The sequence below is a fragment of the Nuphar pumila genome, chromosome 13, assembly GCF_984573655.1.
Source record: "Nuphar pumila chromosome 13, dmNupPumi1.hap1.1, whole genome shotgun sequence".
NCBI classification, from domain to species: domain Eukaryota; kingdom Viridiplantae; phylum Streptophyta; class Magnoliopsida; order Nymphaeales; family Nymphaeaceae; genus Nuphar; species Nuphar pumila.
The window spans coordinates 69037877-69056267 of record NC_143261.1 but is presented as its reverse complement, the minus strand read 5'-3'; the positions used below and the strand labels follow the sequence as shown (position 1 = coordinate 69056267).

Sequence of the window (18391 nt, the reverse complement as noted above, 5' to 3'; positions counted from 1 at the left end):
GTATTGCATTTCATTATATTTTATTTATCAATACTAACATTTTGGTTCTCTTGTAGGATGTTGGAGATGATCAGCATAGAGGAGTTGATAGAGGCATGGATGAAGGGGCAGATGAAGATGATGATGCTTTGAATCTTGGCGATGATTAGATTCATGTGTTGAATTTGTTTCACGTACTTGTTGTTTCAAACCAAACTCTTTATATATGTTCACTTGTAACTAATTAGAACTTGGCGAGGATTATAGTAGGTTGTTAAATTTGTTTCACTTATAACTTGTGTTAAATTTGTTTCACCTGCTTTGTATATTTATTTTTTATGTGTACTTTATTTTTTATACACAGGTTATATAAATTATACAACGAGAAATTTTTTTTTGATATTTATATTTCAAATAATTTATTTTTTTAGTTTTTTAAAATTTTGTGATGGATTAGCGATGAATATTATTCATCGCTAATATTCGTCATGAATTTAGGGACAAATATTTATCTGTCTCAAAAATTGAATCAATCGATGTTTTACGACGGAATATAATCTGTCACGAATTCATCAATAAATTGGCTACAGAATTTAGCGATGAAAACGTATCCATCGTTAAATTTTAGCTATGGATTATCGACGGATATGTATCTATCGCAAAACCAAATCAGTCCTTTTTTAGCGACGGATTCGCGATGGATCATGACATTCGCTAATCCATCGTGAATTAGCGATGAAAGTAGCGACAAATCAATTCTGTCGCTAATTAACTACCAAGAAATTTTGACAGACGCTATCCATCGCCAAGTCATCGCCAATCCGTCTCTAAACGAATTAGTGACGGATTTGAGATGGATTATCGTCGGATAGCGTCCGTCGCTAATCCGCAGTATTCTTGTAGTGTATGGTTTTTCTTATAGTGGACTTGATTAAACTTGGGTCTGGACCCGATACCATACCCGAAAATCGGGTTCAAGTCTGGTATATCACCTGGGTCTAAACCAAACCCGACCCATTGACACACCTACACCCACTTCGTAAAACCATTACTTTTCAATTTTTTTGATTTTTTTTCCTTGATCAAACCCTAATGAGACCTTAAAAAATCCATGGCCCTGTACCAAATTTTTTTACTTGAAAAATCTTATTTTTATGTAAAAAAACTTGATTCAACGTATGATTGTGATTCTCAGGAAAAAAAAAGTATGATTGTTATCAAATAAATTATGTTGGATACATTTAATAAGGTTTGATTAACAAGATGCAACCTATACCCATGGTTTCTACTGCATAGATACAATTACACCTGAAAACCTATCACCAAATATATATATATATAGTCACCAAAATATGAGAACGTGATTTTGATGGATTTTTTATTCTTTTCTCTTAAATCTAACCATATCAATGTGATCCACATGTGTGGTTTTATAAGAACCAGATCTTGAATCATCGGATTATGATAATGAATAAGATTTTTTAAGGCTTTAAAATCAACCATTCATAATCTTCATAAATATTAAAGCATCAAAAAATTGTATTTTTTCATAAAAGATGTAATATGCAACAGTTGATTCCTAACATAATCACCATGCCAAACACATCTACATGGTTGGATTTACAAATAATTGTTGGGAATGCCCCCATTCAAAGTAGTTCTCTTTTTTTAGTGAATATATATAGGAAAATGAAAACCTACCAATAGAAAAGCTATCCAATAAGAAACATTTATCAGAGATTTTTGATGTTTTTTCAAAATTCATGTGTTCAGCATGATTGATTTACTAAAAAACGATACTTGAGTCATGCATTTTGGATGGAAAAAATGGTATTTGGAGCCTCAAAAAATTATGAAATTGTAGGCCTTCATGCATTGAAATCAAATGCTCTAAGAACTGATTCCTATAAAAAAGCGCATAGAACACATATGTAAGGTCAGAATTTTGAAAAAAATACTGAAAATAAGATAAATGTTTCTTATTAAGTCTGGGTAAGTTTTCATTTGTGTGTGTGTGTATATATAGTAGGGGTGTCAACGGGTCGGGTTTACCAATACCCGACTTGTACCAAATTCTATAGGGTTCAGGGATGGTGATAAATAAGAAGACCCAATTAAGACACGGGTCTGGATCCGAAGGTCCGATTAATACATGGAGCCAGGTACAGTTTGTGACATTTTATACCAGACCTAAGCCCGACCCAAGTTTGGATTAAGACCCACAAATTTTCAATGTAAAAATGATAAAAATTATTTATTTTACCGGGTCTAGTTCATGTAGTTCTTATCGGGTCTGAGTATGATTTATCTTATAGTGGGTCCGGTCCAGACCCTACACCATACTAAAAAAATTGGGGTTAGGTATGGTTCCCAACCAATCCCAACCCGTTGACACCCCTAATATATATATATATATATATAGAGAGAGAGAGAGAGAGAGAGATAGACAGAGAGAGAGAGAGAGAGTCAACCGCCTCTTCAATGTGGTGGTGGCTCACTTCTTTCATTTTGTCAATGAAAGAATTGAAAACAAAAGGATGGAAATGCAAGCTTGCAGCCTTTTCAAATCCATCTGGGATGGCTCCTGCTAGCAGTGAATGTGTCAATAGCTGCATACATGGATTGTGAGCCTCAACGTCATTTATGATCTCCCTCTTGTTTATGTTTCCTATCATCATCATCATCATCATCATGCCTCTTCATGTTCCCTCTACTCTTATCCTCTCAACACGCCCAAGTCAATATGATGAACAGTATTTCCCATACTTAAGGATGTAAACTTATGTAGCCAATACCATTATCCAACTAATCGGATGTGGGCTAAACAGATTCGAATTCTTATTGGGATTCAGATGGTGAAAATCTCATTCCAGATCAGTTTTTTGTTTACATGTAAACAGACACGAATATCCATCAAATTTGGATATTTGCCAGATTCGGTAGCAAAAAATCAAAACCATATCTGCATCCAATTATAATCGAATATGGTTTCGTCTTACCAAATGCAACTAAACAAAATTGAATCCGGACTCGGAAAAAATCCGATTGATTGGCATCCCTGTCCCTTAGTTGAGATCCGGACGAGTTACCAATTATAATCGAATATTGTTTTAATGATTTTAACACATGTCACGTTTTGATTGACACGAATATTTTTTTAATTACTTTTTAACCAATTCAGAATGATTCACTTGAGAATCAGTATCGGCTGATTCACCTGAATCGTTGGCCGATACCGATACTGACAACATTGATCCTGATGATTAAGATAGCCAGACCAAATTTTGGGGGAATGTTAGAAACGGAAAAAAGCCAAAAAAAAAAAGTTGAATGCAATAACAAAAAAGTTAGGAGGCTCTTTGTAAATAGCTGTTAAGTGGGAGGCTTTTTATCTTTTTTCTTATTTTAAAAATGTTGGGCATGTATATGAATTTTTTGTTTGCAACAGGGTGTATTTAAAATGTTCTTTTCCCTTTAAATCCACTGTTCTCCCTTATGCACAATCTTCAATATTTAGTTATTAGCTTTTATTGGCAAAAGTGCCTTCTTTTATCGTTGTTTTCTTATGCTTAGGCAATCACGCTTAAGTCTTCATTAAGGTCACAGAAAACAGAGGTAGGAATAACCGAATAAGTTTGAGTTAACTGTGGTCCAAATTTGGGATTCATTTCTAAACTCAGGTCCATGAAGACCCCATTATGGATCTCTTTCAGGGCCATTTCAGCTCACTTGGAGGCTTTGCTCAACCACATAGGCCCTATTTTGGAGCAAATTTTTGTCCATGCCCAAATCTATATCTAGGACAAAGTTTATGGGCTGCATAGTTATGTAAACTCGCACTCATGTTCGGATCAAAGTTTGGTTAGGAATCTACCAAAGGTGGGCTCCACTTGTCTGGTAGGAGCAGCTAGGGAACGTCACCTTTTGTTGGGACGTTGGAAGTTCGAATCCTAATGGTATCATTGTATAACTGGTAAGGGTCAGACTAACCGCAGCTTGACTTTCAAAAAAAAAAAAGTTTGGCTAGGAATAAAAAACCAATTTGGAACAAAAGCAGAGTGGATCAAAATTGAGCTCACATAGAAACTGAATTACAGTCAAGTCTTAGCCCAGAAGATAAGTGCTCTCATAATACAAAAAACTACAGCCGAATTCTTATACAAGATTATGGCTTTTCTTATTCTACCATGCTTTCATCTCTTAAATGCCAGAGCTTAGATATCAAACTTAATTGGGCCGGACGATACCTGAATGTTGAATCAGATTTTGGTTAAATATGGTTGCTTTTATACTGAAATGTAGATTCAATCGATGGAATTTAATACTTGATCCGCAATCAGAATCTGACTCCAATTACAGAAATATCTGATTATTCCGTTCGATAATACGTACTTTCTAGGCCATGTTTGGAAGTGGTAAAATCTTTCTCAAGACCAAAGCATAAAGTTCACATCTATGAAAAATTTCACCTCCATTTCTCCACCACGTTAGGTGTAGAAGTTTTTCATCTGAAAGTGCAAGAGAAAATTCTGGTTTTCCCCATTTCATAGGAATTCTCATTCCCTTTCCACTTCCAAAGGCGACCTCAAAGGATTCAAGAGAACTTTAGATTTGATTACAGGGTGGCCTTTGGTTCATCAATTTGCATTGAGCTGCAGCTGCAAAAACAAGGCATCTCTTCACACACACACACACACACACACACACACTAGTTTGCACAGTGAGCTGCTCCTGCAAATACGAGAGAGAGAGAGACCATAAAGAATGATACACTTGACTACACTCTTGATGAGCTTTTCTTGGTGTTACATGATTCTTTGAAGTGTATGTTGGTTTAGAAACCTGTTAGCAACTTACTCCCAATGACGGAAAAAATGCCCTATAATTTTGATGACAGCTATTAGAAGCTCTACGGTCATCTGCATATAACACATTCACAATTTGCTCCTTCCATTATGCTACCCTGTCGACCCTACATGGCGTTTTTGCTTTCCATAGCAGTTACAATGTTAGCATCTCTATATACACGGGTGCGGCAGCGGCAGCGGCAGCGGCAGCGGCAGCGGCAGCGGCAGCGGCAGCGGCAGCGGCAGCGGCGGCGGCAGCGGCAGCGGCAGCAGCAAGAAGCAACTTGGCGATCGATCTTCAGTACAACAGTACCACAAGAAATTCACAGTAGAGAGATCTTTGACTGATCCAGTTTTCGCTGAAAGCCGCATACCAGCAATCAATTTTTTGGATTTGGTTTGGTACCATGCTGTGGTATATCTGTCAAAATTAATAATAACCCAAAATTTGGAACCCCCCACCCCACCCCAGATCTGTTGAATGTGAAGAATGTTGCAAAAAAGTCAGGTGTCTAAGCCTGTGTTCATACATCAGAGTCCTTCCTTTTCTTCCCTGGCTTTACTATCTTAGAGTTCTCTTGCTGGTCAGAACCAGGGCCGGACTTCTGGTATATGATTGCAGCATCCAAAGCATATATTCGAAGTGCAAGCGATGAAATTGTGGATGTCTTTACAGCTGCAGAGAGGGATGACCAGTACCACCATCCACTTCTTAAAAACTCTGTTTTGATCATGTTCTCAAATATGACTGTCGCTTGAACCATCTGTGCAGTTAGCAAATAACCATGGTGAAATACTATAAAAGGCACAAGAGAAGATACTCAATATAATTAACAAAGACAAGGCCCCTTTACCAAGATACCACAACACTGCCAGTAGCAAATTCTTGGCTAAGAAATTCTCATATGGACAAGACTCAGAAAACATATGCAAAAAATTAAAAGACAATTAATATATGACCAAGTATAGAATGTAAAAAAACAAGCAACAAGGAAAAAAAAATTCCTTTTGCAGACGATCTGGCTACACCATGATATTGTTAAGATCATATCATGAGCAATTTAATTTAGCAACAAATAATGATAAAATCAATCTATAAGGATTTATTAGGTTAAAGTCATGCAGTAACATCGATAATGACATTTATCAGTATGGCTGAAGATTCACAGATATACAGTGTAAGTAACAGACAGCTACCAGATGCTAAGTTAATAAATGACATTTTATAATCATTAACCTAATAACTGAAGTCGCTGAACTATCCTCATCCAAAAATATATATGGTAAATAGCATGCAGAATTCAAAACAGGTTATTGACACCAAAAGCATAATTAGCAAGCGACCACAGCCAATGCGTATACACACGCACATGTACACAGATTTATTTGAATTTAGCAAGCCAATCTTCTTGAAATAGCATGGCAGGTGAAATTGCAAGGTAATCCTATTATGTGCATTCGATTCTGAGGGATGTCTCTAATCCAGAATACATTTAGGTGGTACAGACCCTGATGATATTTTGAGAATTGTTAGGGGAAGAAACCTCATTGTGAGAGTCAAAACACTGGTGACATACAGTATAGACATGGACGGTAACAGCTCCACAGATACGGAAGTAATTATTCTAGTGTCTGCTTGAATTACAAGGGTATATGCGAACTAATTGAAAAACAAAACTAGCAGCCTTTGAATCACCACTATCTCCGTAATGTAACTTTATATTCTAAAGCCCTGCATGGTGAGATTTTGGACATAAAAGGACAAGACAAGGGCATCCTTTTGTACTACTCAAATATGCATGATCCATTGACCACCAAGTAGTGATACTTCTGAAAACAACCAAAAGTGCTTGTTTAATGTTTACCACTCCCAAAGGTTTAGATTAATCTGAATTGCACAATCTGCTTCTATAAGAGGTTTAACAATCATTAGGTTTGCACTTGCTGTCCAAGTAGATCAAGCATTCTTCTTTCTAACAAAAGTCAATTCCGTCTAAGATGATCAAGATTATCACCGAGCAAAAGTGTTAAATCTCTTTCTCTCTCTCTCTCGGTAGAATTTGTAGCAAAACTGAAAAACAAACTTATTAATTAAGAGCTGGTCTTACCTCAAATATTGATTCTGCAGACTTAACAAAAGAGCGCCAGGCACATCTTTTCGACAAAGACGTCCTTGATGGTTTCAGTGCTTCATCAGCCAAAGCTGCATCCATATCGAGCAAGTTGATCTTAAGCCGCTTTAGGATTTGGGAGGTTCTACCAAAGAGAGGCCTTAGTGAGGTTTCTGGAATTACACACTTTTGACCAATTCCCGAATCTGATATTCTGTCATCCAAAAAGTGCCATGCCTCTTTACCGTCTATGGCACCAGATGTGCATCTTTCGGACTTTAATACCCCTGCATCAACTACCTTTTCTTCCATATTTATGCTTGAGTCATTGGTGGATAATACCTTTATCATTGTTTGGTCGCTATCATCTTTCTCTGCAGCAGCAGTAGATATTTGTTCTTCGCGAGCAGTCAACCTAAAAATTGGATCAGTTTCATGCCCATGTTCGTGAAAGATCACAAGAGAAGAATCAAAGATGGGAGAAAAAGATGGAGCAGGAACAAATGATGGGACACCACCAGACCCAAGAAGTCCTATTTCTCTCACTAACTCTTTGTTAGAGTCCTTTGTGAGAAATTTATTACTAATCTCTTCAATGTCATAAGGACAAAGTACACCCTTCTTTCTAAGCTTACTATATTTCAAGCTCAAGTCTACTTTTCCACTCTTTAATGCCTCCAAGGCATCTGCTTCATCAGTATGCTCATTATGGTGGCTGCTGTCAGACTTTATTCCCCTTACTCTGGAAGTGTCATCATTTTCCTTATTTTCATCAGCAGTTGAGCTGCACTTTCCACCATTATGCTCCTCAAGTTCAGCATTGGTGCTAAACGTATGATGGCATGAGATGCAATGACACCTAGAAGGCCACACTGGTTCCAAACATTCACATCTAAACATTCGCTCTTCATAGGTTATCTTTGTCTTTCTTCCACGCCGCTTTGGTGCATCACCTGCATCTGATTCCAAGCAAGGGCCATATTTCTTCTCTAGTAAGGTAGCAGCTTGGGTATTCAGAAGCTGAGGAGATAAAATCTTTTCACTACTTTTCGGAAATAGTGGTGTACTTGCACATGGATCATCTGAAACAGCACTACTAGCTTGCAAAGGACTAATTCGCTGTAGTTGCAAAATCCATTCCCTCAAGTCTATCTCCACTGAATTGCTGGACCTTAGCCACTCCATGAGTTCGTGAAGTTCTGAAGAAGATTCATAAACAACCCAGGGAAAAGATGAATCTTGAATGGTAGCATTCTGATCACATTCCGATAAGTTGGAATTGGCAGATAGATATCCAAGCATTGGCCGCAACTCTGCAAGGACTTCCTGCTGAGACCTTCCACTCGGCAGAACATTAGATGTAGAAGGTAAATCTGCAGAAAGGTTTAAAGATGTGTCCATAGTCTCAGCTGCTTTCAATACATCTCTTTTCACCTGCATGGTTCCATCAACGACTAGCCAAGGATAGTTATTGGGTCTGAGAAAGGACCAGTAGAGTCTACCAATAGAATCCCTACCCAAAAATTCCCTTCTCATGCAGACTTTCAGAAGTTGTGCTTCTGTGTTGGCAATTGTTTCCTGCCGGCACAAAATTTCTTGCTTTAAAGGACCGGGAACAAAAGCGCAAGCCTCCAGAGGCTCAGCTATGCTAGGGCATACATTATTGACATGGCTTATAAATAGATTATCCGAACTGGATCTCTTCGAGGAATCCACCGTGTATCTGATTGCCGCAGACCCTAAGGAACTGGCAGAAACTTGTTCCAAAAAAAGGGATCTTCCTCTTTCTGATGAAAAACAAGACCTTTCCATAGCTTCTGCAGTAGAGAATGGTAGAGAGTCGCTCTTCTCAGGATTCAAGTCATGAATCTTATGAACATTATGCTGCAAAAAATTCACCACATTAGAGATAGGAACACTCGCATCTCCATGTTCAGGATCACAAACTTGGCTGAGATCCTCACTCTGATGATTCCCAGCAACTGCCAGATGACGTTCATTTTGTAGGTTTTGTTTGTCTATTTTGCCAGAAACCATGAAGGGGAATATGCCTTGCATAACATCCTTACTTATGACTGTATTATCCCCAGATTGAAGTGCAATATCCAAATGCTTTTTAGTAGATTGCTCAGAGAAGTCACCAAGATGATTCTCTTGCATGTTTCTGGGGAAAATGTATGCCACATGCTTATTAAGACCATTTGATCCACTCCCTATGAAAGGAAAATCCATCTTATTAAATGAGCTATGCTGCAAGTAACCAGAAAATGTCATCCTCTGATCAACTCCATTAGTAAGTAGCTGATGCTGCCCCATCCATTCACTCAGAAAGCTGCCAGCTTGCCCCCTACCTCTTAGATCTTCACTGATTCCATAAGACTTGCTAGCAGCTTCCTTAGACATCTTGATATACAATTCTTCCCTAAAGTTCAGATTTCTCCACTCTAGAGACTGTGACCTTAACTTGTTCTGGAGCTCAACAGATAAATCTTGACATCTTTCCAGGTGTTCACGGATGACAGCAGAATTCAATGCCTCGTCACAAAGAAATTTCAGAAGAAAAGTCCTCTGCATTGTAAAATTTTGACATTTGAAATAGCAATAACGTATTAAACTGGTGCATCTAAAACATGCAATGGACAATTCATGACGATTTAAAATGTCAACACTGCATCCAATTGAAGATGGTGCCCGTTCATTTCAAAAACATATTACTGTGAACATCAGACTCATAATGAACAAATAAAAAAACATAGTTTATCATTGTCAGTTGAAAAGGAGAAAAAATACAAGAGGTAAACCTTGAGGTGTGTAAAATAAGAAACAAGCATGCATAAATACATTATTAAAAAATGCTCAACTAACACTAGAAAAGTGATGGTAAGAGACATGTATAATAAAGGGAGTATATTTTGCATGCAAATCATGAGCCACATCATAATAAATTCTTTAGGTACTCCTGTATAAAAATGACAATCGTAATGCTCCTTGTGCTGTTGCTAGAGTGTAGTAGGTACAACATGTTAGTAAGTCGGAGGCATGGTTGTTGAGATCATAATCTTTAACATTCATATCAATGTGTATGTGTATTTTAACCAAAGAACTACCCAAGAAAATTACTGACGAGACAGGTTAGATCCTTAGCTAGTTGACTGTTCATGTGCCCAAAAGAATTGCATCCCTATGCAATCTGACTAATATAAGCTTATGTTGCAAGAAGTAAAAAGAATTGGCATACTTTTGGTCAAGGATTCAACCAACTCTCATCCTTTTAAAAGCTTTTGATAAGCCCCAGTGGATATGATTAGACAAATGGCCGGTTACTGTACCGAGTTTCCACTTTTAAGGACAGTAAACTCCAAAATATATTGGATCCCAAAAAATACTTGAATCAGATTATGCTCTTTTCCGTACATACAGGGGTAGACATCTGGCTCAGACCTGCAAGGGCCCTTGATCCTGGCGACAAAGTTAGGCCAAAAAAGAGCTCGAGCTTATGTGACATGTTTCACTAGATGCCTTTGATACCCCATTTGACCAATGAAAATTGATACAACTCGGTCCAAGGGCGTGACTGCTACTACACCAACCTTGAAACAATCAAAGTACCCTCCTCACCCACTCTTCCCTTTTAGCATAATTAGTTATCTTAAACCTTATAATGCAGCAAAAATGTGTTAAATATCTACTTGTGAATCCCAACGGAATGACATGGACAATGGTGACACCCATGTGAAATTTTCTATCCAACTATTTCCCCCCTCCATAAGAAGTTCTTGGGCTGCCTGCCAGGACCCCCTATCATAGATTCATTGCAATCATCTTTGTGTGTGTGTGTATGTATGTATGTATGTGTCCATAATTGAAACCACACATGGGAATTTTACTGAAACAAAGAATACATATATATATATATATATATATATATATATATATATATATATATATATATATATATATAATCTGTGAGTGTATGGGGCAGCACCCAGCACAAGCACCTAGAACTAGAAGTACAAGCTTCAATGTGGGCACACCAGCAAATATGAAGCACCCATGGTTATGCACAGAGTTACCAGAAGCGCCATAGGGAGTGGGGAAGCGTGAAATTTCGCGCTTCCGAAACATGCAGGGAAACACACAAAAAAATGGAAAGTGTGCTTCCATTTAGGGGAAGCTTCCCCCCTCGCTTCCTTCTTTTTTTAATTTTTTTTTGTAACTTTATTTTTATTTTATTTTCTCTTTTTTCGCTTCCTCCTCGCTTCCGGTTCACTTCCTAGGTTGCTTCCGAGACGATTCCTGTTTCGCTTCTACGTTGTCCCATGCTTCACGCTTCCTAAAAGTTTGAAAGTGCCTCGCTTCCTGCTTCCCGCTTCCCGAATCGCTTCACGCTCCTGTTTCCTCGACTAGCAACTCTGGTTACGCAAGCACCAAATAACATAATGAAATTCAGCCAAGCTCCAGATAATCCCTACTAAGAAGAAAGATATTAACAAAGAATTTGGGCACAAATCTTGCAGATCCACTAATGGATTCTGAATATAATGCAGAAAGGTTTTTCAAAGTAGAGCATTACCATAAAAAATTCTCCTTAGCCACTCTTTTACCATAATATTAATATATAAGATATATTCACTGGTATAGTTCTCGACAATTTCTCAGCAACTTTTTTCTCAGAATTTCTTTCCAAAATGAGTTTTCTCAAAAAAAAAAACTCGGGAAAATCTTGAAAGTTCTAAAATTTGAGAAAATTTGTAAATAATAAGAAAAAAATGATAATAAATAGTGAGTTTTGCAGTTTTGTTCTTATGAAAATATAAAGAAACAAGTAAAAAAAGTTCTTAAAATATAAAAGAAATGAAAGAATAGAAAACAAACACTTAAAATAGATAAAAATAAGGAGTTTTTCGAAAATCTCACAAAAAATATTGTGATAATATCATGATAATATATGTCCTGGCGATATTTTGAAAGTGTTGTGACATTTCCATTATTTCAGGTTTTACAAAAAAAATGTCCATATTGCTATATTTTCAAATCATTGGCAATATTGGTAGCCATGACATAAACAATAAAAACAATGATGGAATTATGGCAGGATCCAGATTCAGAAAACCGGCATATATCTTGTCATAAAACCACAAAGCACAACATATTTGAGCTCCAGGACTAAGGTCACAGAACAAGCTTCAAACCCAATCCCAAGCTCATACCTGAGCTTGAAAAGAGAACAAATCCAGCACAAGCAACCTTCATTGGCTTCCTAAAGGTCGGTCACATTTTCAACAATTCATAAATAGGAAAGGGAAACAAGGGAATCCCACAATGTAGAACCTTTCTCAACTATGTGGGAAGATGGCATCATCTCCACTATTCTTCCTTACCCACTGTAAAATCAGAAGTGGCATAGGCAATCCAATTGTTCTTCTATTAATCTAATGCATTGGAGGGGGAATCTGTAGCATATCAAGAAGCAGGAAACAACAAGACCAGAATCCTCTCTTACCCATTCTAATAAGGGGGAATAACACATGGCAATATTAATAACATAAAAAGCCAATGTGCATTAAGGGACCAATGAAAGACAAAGGACCCTCATCTCATCCTTGACCCACTTTAAAGCAGCCAACTCTGTGATATCTCATAGTTAGTAAGAAAGAAGGATATTGTCCTTAAGTTCCTTTTTCCAGGCAGCCAAGTATGATAAACGTAGCAAAAGGAAAGATCACCATCCAATTCATTAATTGGAAAAACAGCCAACCAAGCCAAGCCATTCCCAATCTCAGTGTCACCTAGATCCATCGAGCTCAACCCTGTTTTGATCTCAGCATATCTGGCCATGCTTGAGCAGCTCAATGCTTTGAACAACTTGGCTATTTTCGCATCCTTGTGTGTTCAGTGTCTCTGTGTATTTGCTATGCATGCACACGAGCAAGATTGTCTTTCTCAGGTCTTCCATATGTATAACAACTAATTTTAACAACCCAGCTAACATAGATGGATTCATACAGGCCTTTGTTCAAAATCTATCACACAATCTGTTTATGAAGACAATCCATCACAAATCCGCTCATATTCAGTAATTGTTCATTCTCTTTTAAATCTCATGATATGTTCTTAACTGTCACCTGGGTACGGGTGGGGGTAAGGGTACGGAGGGTATGACACGCAATTACAAAAAATGTGGGTATGGGGACATGGCAAAATATATACTGAAAATATATATTATATATCTAAAATATATATTATATATCTAAAATATATACTATATACCTAAAATATATATTATATATCTAAAATATATATTATATATTGAAAATATAATATAATCTATGTCACATGGGTGTGGGTGCAAGTGCGGGTGCGGGTGCGGGTGCGGGGATTCGGCACTTCCAAAAAACCCGGGTGTGGGGGTGCGGCAGGAGCAAAAATGTAATATATATATATATAAAAGGGGGTCCAGGGGTTCCCCCGATGCAGGTCAAGGGTCCAATTTTTTTTGCTGGTGTGTTTGTTTGAAGACTCGTTACCCATGTTCTGCTTGTTGTGTACTTTGAGGCAACGGGATAAAATTGATGAAACGGAAGGATTGGCAATCTGATCGACCCAGCCTGCTGCGTTCTGCTGACTGTCATGATTCAATCATGTCTGAAACTCCCTGGTCTTCACGAAAAAAAATATCAGCGCAAGGTTTGATGTGGTTTGTTGGAGAGAGAGTCTTCATGAGGCCTACGACTCCACTGCCACGCCATAGGATTCTTCAAATTTCATTTTATATACAGCTGCACGACAGCTAAAAGAAATTTATTGGATTGGACATGTGGAAAAGAGAGGTCTACACAAGGCTACAGCTGGAGCACCCATCTCGTCAGGAGAACAGTGAATACTAATAGCCATAGCCAGCAAGGCTACCACCATCATTATCATTTATTATGGAGAGAGAAAATCCTTTACGAAAAAGAAGGATATGGATTGAAAAGGCTCTTCAATTTTAGATGGTTTTAAAAGTGCCCCTTTATAAAACAAGAGCAGCAGCAGCAAGCAGTTGTCAGCAGAATTTTTTTTTTTAAATTCCGCAGCCCATTTCATAAGACAATTTTTTTTTAAAAAAAAAAATCCAAAAAAAATGGACCTAAATGATCCTGGGTGCGGTCAACGCACCCAGGATCGGGTTGACCGCACCCGCACCCGTGTCGAGTCGCGTCGACGCAGGTGCGGCACCCTGCTAGCCGAATCCCTGTGACATAGAATATAATATAGGACATGGCAAATGTTGTGTCCAGGTACCAGTACCCATGTCGACACGGGTGCGGCACCCTAAGTGTTGTGTCACGGTAACATAGGTTCTTAAGATTTTTCAAAAGATCTTCACTTTGGATAAAATCTCATCAGAATTTCAATAGTTCACAAGACTTGGCTTTATTCAATAATAACAAATGCCATCACTTTGACAGCAAGGAAAAAGAAGCGAAGGAAGCTAAGCCCTAAGATCAGAGGAGTCAAGCTCAAAGAGAATGATGGACAAAAGAAAAGACGGCCTTTTATGGTACAGCACCCAGTGAAGGTTGAAATAAATATGTGATTCTAATGGTTCCTCGGTTGGAGCATCATTCAACATAACCTGATGCATTTCCTGATCAGACAACCAGGCCACTGAAAGAACTTGAGATTTCTAGATATGCAAAAAACATATTTTAAATTGTATAAGCTACACAATGTTTCATGCAAAACTCTGTACCTCAAAATTAAGAAATATTATATAGGAAATGTGAAAAAAAAAAGTATGTTAAAATCATGATATCATATCATAACTAGATTTTTCAGTGAAAGCACTAAAATGGGGATAAAAATTGGTTCGATCCTTGCTATATGTGACATTTAAACTTGATTTTTATAGGAGGATGAAAGGCTTTTTTTCCTTCAAAAACATAAAAGATTAATTCTTAATTAAGACTTTATCCTATCCTGATATGCTTTTGATTTTAACAATGTTTCCCAACAAAATAAGATACATATAACTTACCAAAGAAAACAAATCCACAAAATTTGTGATAGATCAGCTTCCATTTAAAAGCTTAAAATCAATTGAAATTAGTAAACAATAATGCCCACAAACCTCTTTGATGCCAAGTTCCCAATATTCACTTTCTTCCATTGCAGCAATCAATTGATCCAATGCATCTGAATATGCATGAGTGTGCATTTCCTTGGAGTTTTTCTTGGGCACATGTTTCTTTATCACTTGAGAGTGCAACACATCTTGACCACCACTTTTCCCAGTAACACATGAAGGACAATACCAGTTTCCCTCTGGGATCCTTGCAAGTGGGGGATTCAAACAATAGGTATGGTATTCTGAATCACATGTATCACACAGTAACACACTTTCATCATCCTTATCAATGCCACATACTTTGCATACACCTTCTTCCCAGGGAGCTTTAGGAATGTCATTACTGTAAGCAAGAGCATTGCTCAAGTCCTTTTGCGCCTCTGCACTTGCACCATCTTGATCAGCATTTCCTGTTACTTTCTGGACAAGGCTAAGGACCTGCAAAAAGTAGTTGCAAGACATTAAAAGACAAATATCTATGAGATAAGCATTATAGTAGTGCTGCCAAAGAAGAAAACTAGATGCCTGAAAAAAGCAGCATCAATAAGGAGCCAGATTTTCTGTTGCTGCTTCATTGACAATCTCAACTTTTCAATTATACAAAAGGTTTAATTTCTTGAATAAATACTTTTCCATTTTCTTTAATTTTTACTCTTCTATTATCATATAATGCACTTTGGCAGTTAGTACTGTCACATCAGTATCTTTCACATGGATATTGTTGGTAAACAATAAGTTTGCCTTCAAGTGTTGATGAAGAATGATGTACAGATGGTAATTCGTACACAGGAATATTGACCATTTCTTATCATGATTCAGCAAAAGGTGATTATCATGCCTTTTTCCCAAAGTGCAAGCCACGTGTTGCATATGATGCTGCAAGAACAAGCTCATAGTATCTTAATCCAATAGCTGAGTGGAACTTAAAAAGACCCTATAATTCATAAATTTAAATTTTAAATGCATTTGTTTTTTCATCAAACAGTTATATTTCTGCTTGGGTGGAACATGATAGCCAAGAGATCATGTATTCAAATCCCATAGGAGACTATTGTCCAATGTGCATCTATTTATTTATGTATTTACGTAAAATAATATTAGATTGGTGAAGTCACACTCTTATGACAGACTGAAGCCCTGTCAAGTCTACCCACTACTTGCCTACAAAAAAAGGAAAAACGAAAAAGAAAGAAAGAAAACAAGAAAAAGAAGTTGGGCATTCAAAGCTTTGACATTATATAATGTTAATACCAACACTGTAACAAGGTGAAATATCGTTTGAGGAATATGCATTGGAAAATGAATATATGATCCTCAAGTCCTTAAGTCGGCAATCCTAAGACCAGCAAATCAAGATGAAAGATCCATCTGTGGTACGAGTCACCCCATCTCCGACCATTTGTAGAAGCATATAGAACAGACTGACAAGCAGTTATATTATCAACAACAAACAAGATTCCCCTGGTGTATAACCCTCAATCTTTTTTGATAGAGTTACTTGCTGACATTTAACTAAATAATGACAATCACAATATTATTAAAATATAGCTGAAATATATGATATACCTTTTTTCTTGAAGACAAGAATAATAAGACACTACTGATGAATTAGAAAGAGAAACAAGAATGAAAGCACCACCAACACAAACAAGCAAATGACGAGGCTAACCAAAAACTGGAAAAGATTGGCTGTGGCACAAGAACCAAAATGGTTGACCATTACATCCCCTAGAGACAAACCAGATAGTAATCCAGGTTTTCCATTGTGTCCGGATAATCCGCTAATGTTTTCATCAGTACAAACTGAACCAAACTCTAACAATTGTATGCACAGTCATTTATCTTTCTTTCTACTTATTTCCAATCCACATTGCAGAGACCAAAACAGGAAAATTAAGTGATAGAGGCAATCCCTTATAGCTTGGGTGCCCGCATAGTGACAAAAGTTTAAAATAACAATTATTTGGATGTCAATTTTCATGAGATTTTTAAATCTTTAGTGTTGATGGTTTAAAATGACATAATACTAACAAAGAAAAAAATATAATGGTGAAATATGTCACAACATTATCATGTTTTTTTTATCTAAAAGGATAGTATTGTTATATACTAGTTTAAGATAACCGACAACAGCTGTCAACATATTTTCTTTTTCTTGAAAAAAGATATGACATGTGCCACTAATCAATGTTTGGTCTAAGTTGCAAAGATCAAATCCTAGAGATGCTGAAACTGAACTCCTTGGGGGAAGACAGTATATAAAAACTTGGTGGCAAAAGGCACAACAAACCAATAGGAGAGTATATTAGCAACAACCAAGGAGAACTAACCTTAGGGAGCAATGTGGCTTGATAGGGAAAATAGTCCAAAGAGATAATACTGGATTCTGGAAGTCCAGATCAGAAACATGGTTCAGATGGTCAAACCTCATCAAGGAGATTTACATAAAAGTGCACCACAAAATGACACAACAGGACAGCAAGATCTGGCTGGTAAATAAGCTATACATCTCTTTACTGCTTCTTTCACTATCAGCATTAATAGGTAGCCACTAGCCAGGAGATGATGGTGATCAATAAATAGATAATTAGAGGCTTATGCTGATGAAATGATCCCCAGTTCCAAAATGGTTCAACCAGTCACCAAGAATAAAGAAACACAGGAGATCAAGCCCAGAAAAGAAAATTTAAATACTCTTAACTAGTTCCTGCTAGATGTAGTTTTTTGGTCCTTTGTTTCGTCAGCCCTATCACTTGCAAGTTCACATTGTGGAGAGGGCAATTCCCAAAGCCAAAGCCTTTGGTTGGCCCGTGACTTTTGCAAAGCATCCCACAACTAAAATATGCAAAAAGAAGGAAAATTATCCCTCGAAATGTAACAAAGAGCCAAGACTTTTATGGATGAGGCATGAAGAAAAATGGCAAGGCATTTTGCAGACTGAAATTTATGCACAATTTTGTCCAAGCAAACCCCAAGACGGTCCTTCTATCACTAGGTCTTTGTATACTACGAAGACACCATTTAAACTTATCATCTACCCTATTCATGAAATCAAATGCCATAGACACCGACATTTATTACTGTACCATTTTCTAGACCGTAAATATCTGTGGCCCGGACTGCTCTGAGCTTGATTCTAAACACCTGTTGTTAGACCTTATATAGTCATATCCCAGTCAAAGTAGAAGTCCACTCATGGGGACCAGCCGATCAGGCATAATCAGTTAAATTTTCTCTTTTTAGAGATATCTCAGTCAACCTTAATGTAACGGGAATGATCTCAAGCCCCTGATTTTTAATGTCTTTAGTTCTATGTAACACCAATTTATCACATAGGAAAAAAT

At 37.3% G+C, this 18391-nt stretch overlaps 1 protein-coding gene across 1 annotated transcript in view; it reads right to left on the bottom strand.

The window, feature by feature from the left end:
- Positions 1-4773: 4773 nt before the first annotated feature.
- Positions 4774-18391, bottom strand: part of LOC149818617 (methyl-CpG-binding domain-containing protein 9-like) — a 37919-nt gene continuing 24301 nt past the window's right edge. Inside the window, exons 8-10 of the mRNA XM_089985544.1 lie at positions 15051-15485; positions 6935-9505; positions 4774-5590 (exon numbers count right to left, since the gene is read on the bottom strand). Coding sequence (XP_089841670.1) covers positions 5351-5590; positions 6935-9505; positions 15051-15485 — 3246 coding nt within the window. The 3' untranslated portion in view covers positions 4774-5350. The remainder of the gene's footprint in view (positions 5591-6934; positions 9506-15050; positions 15486-18391) is intronic.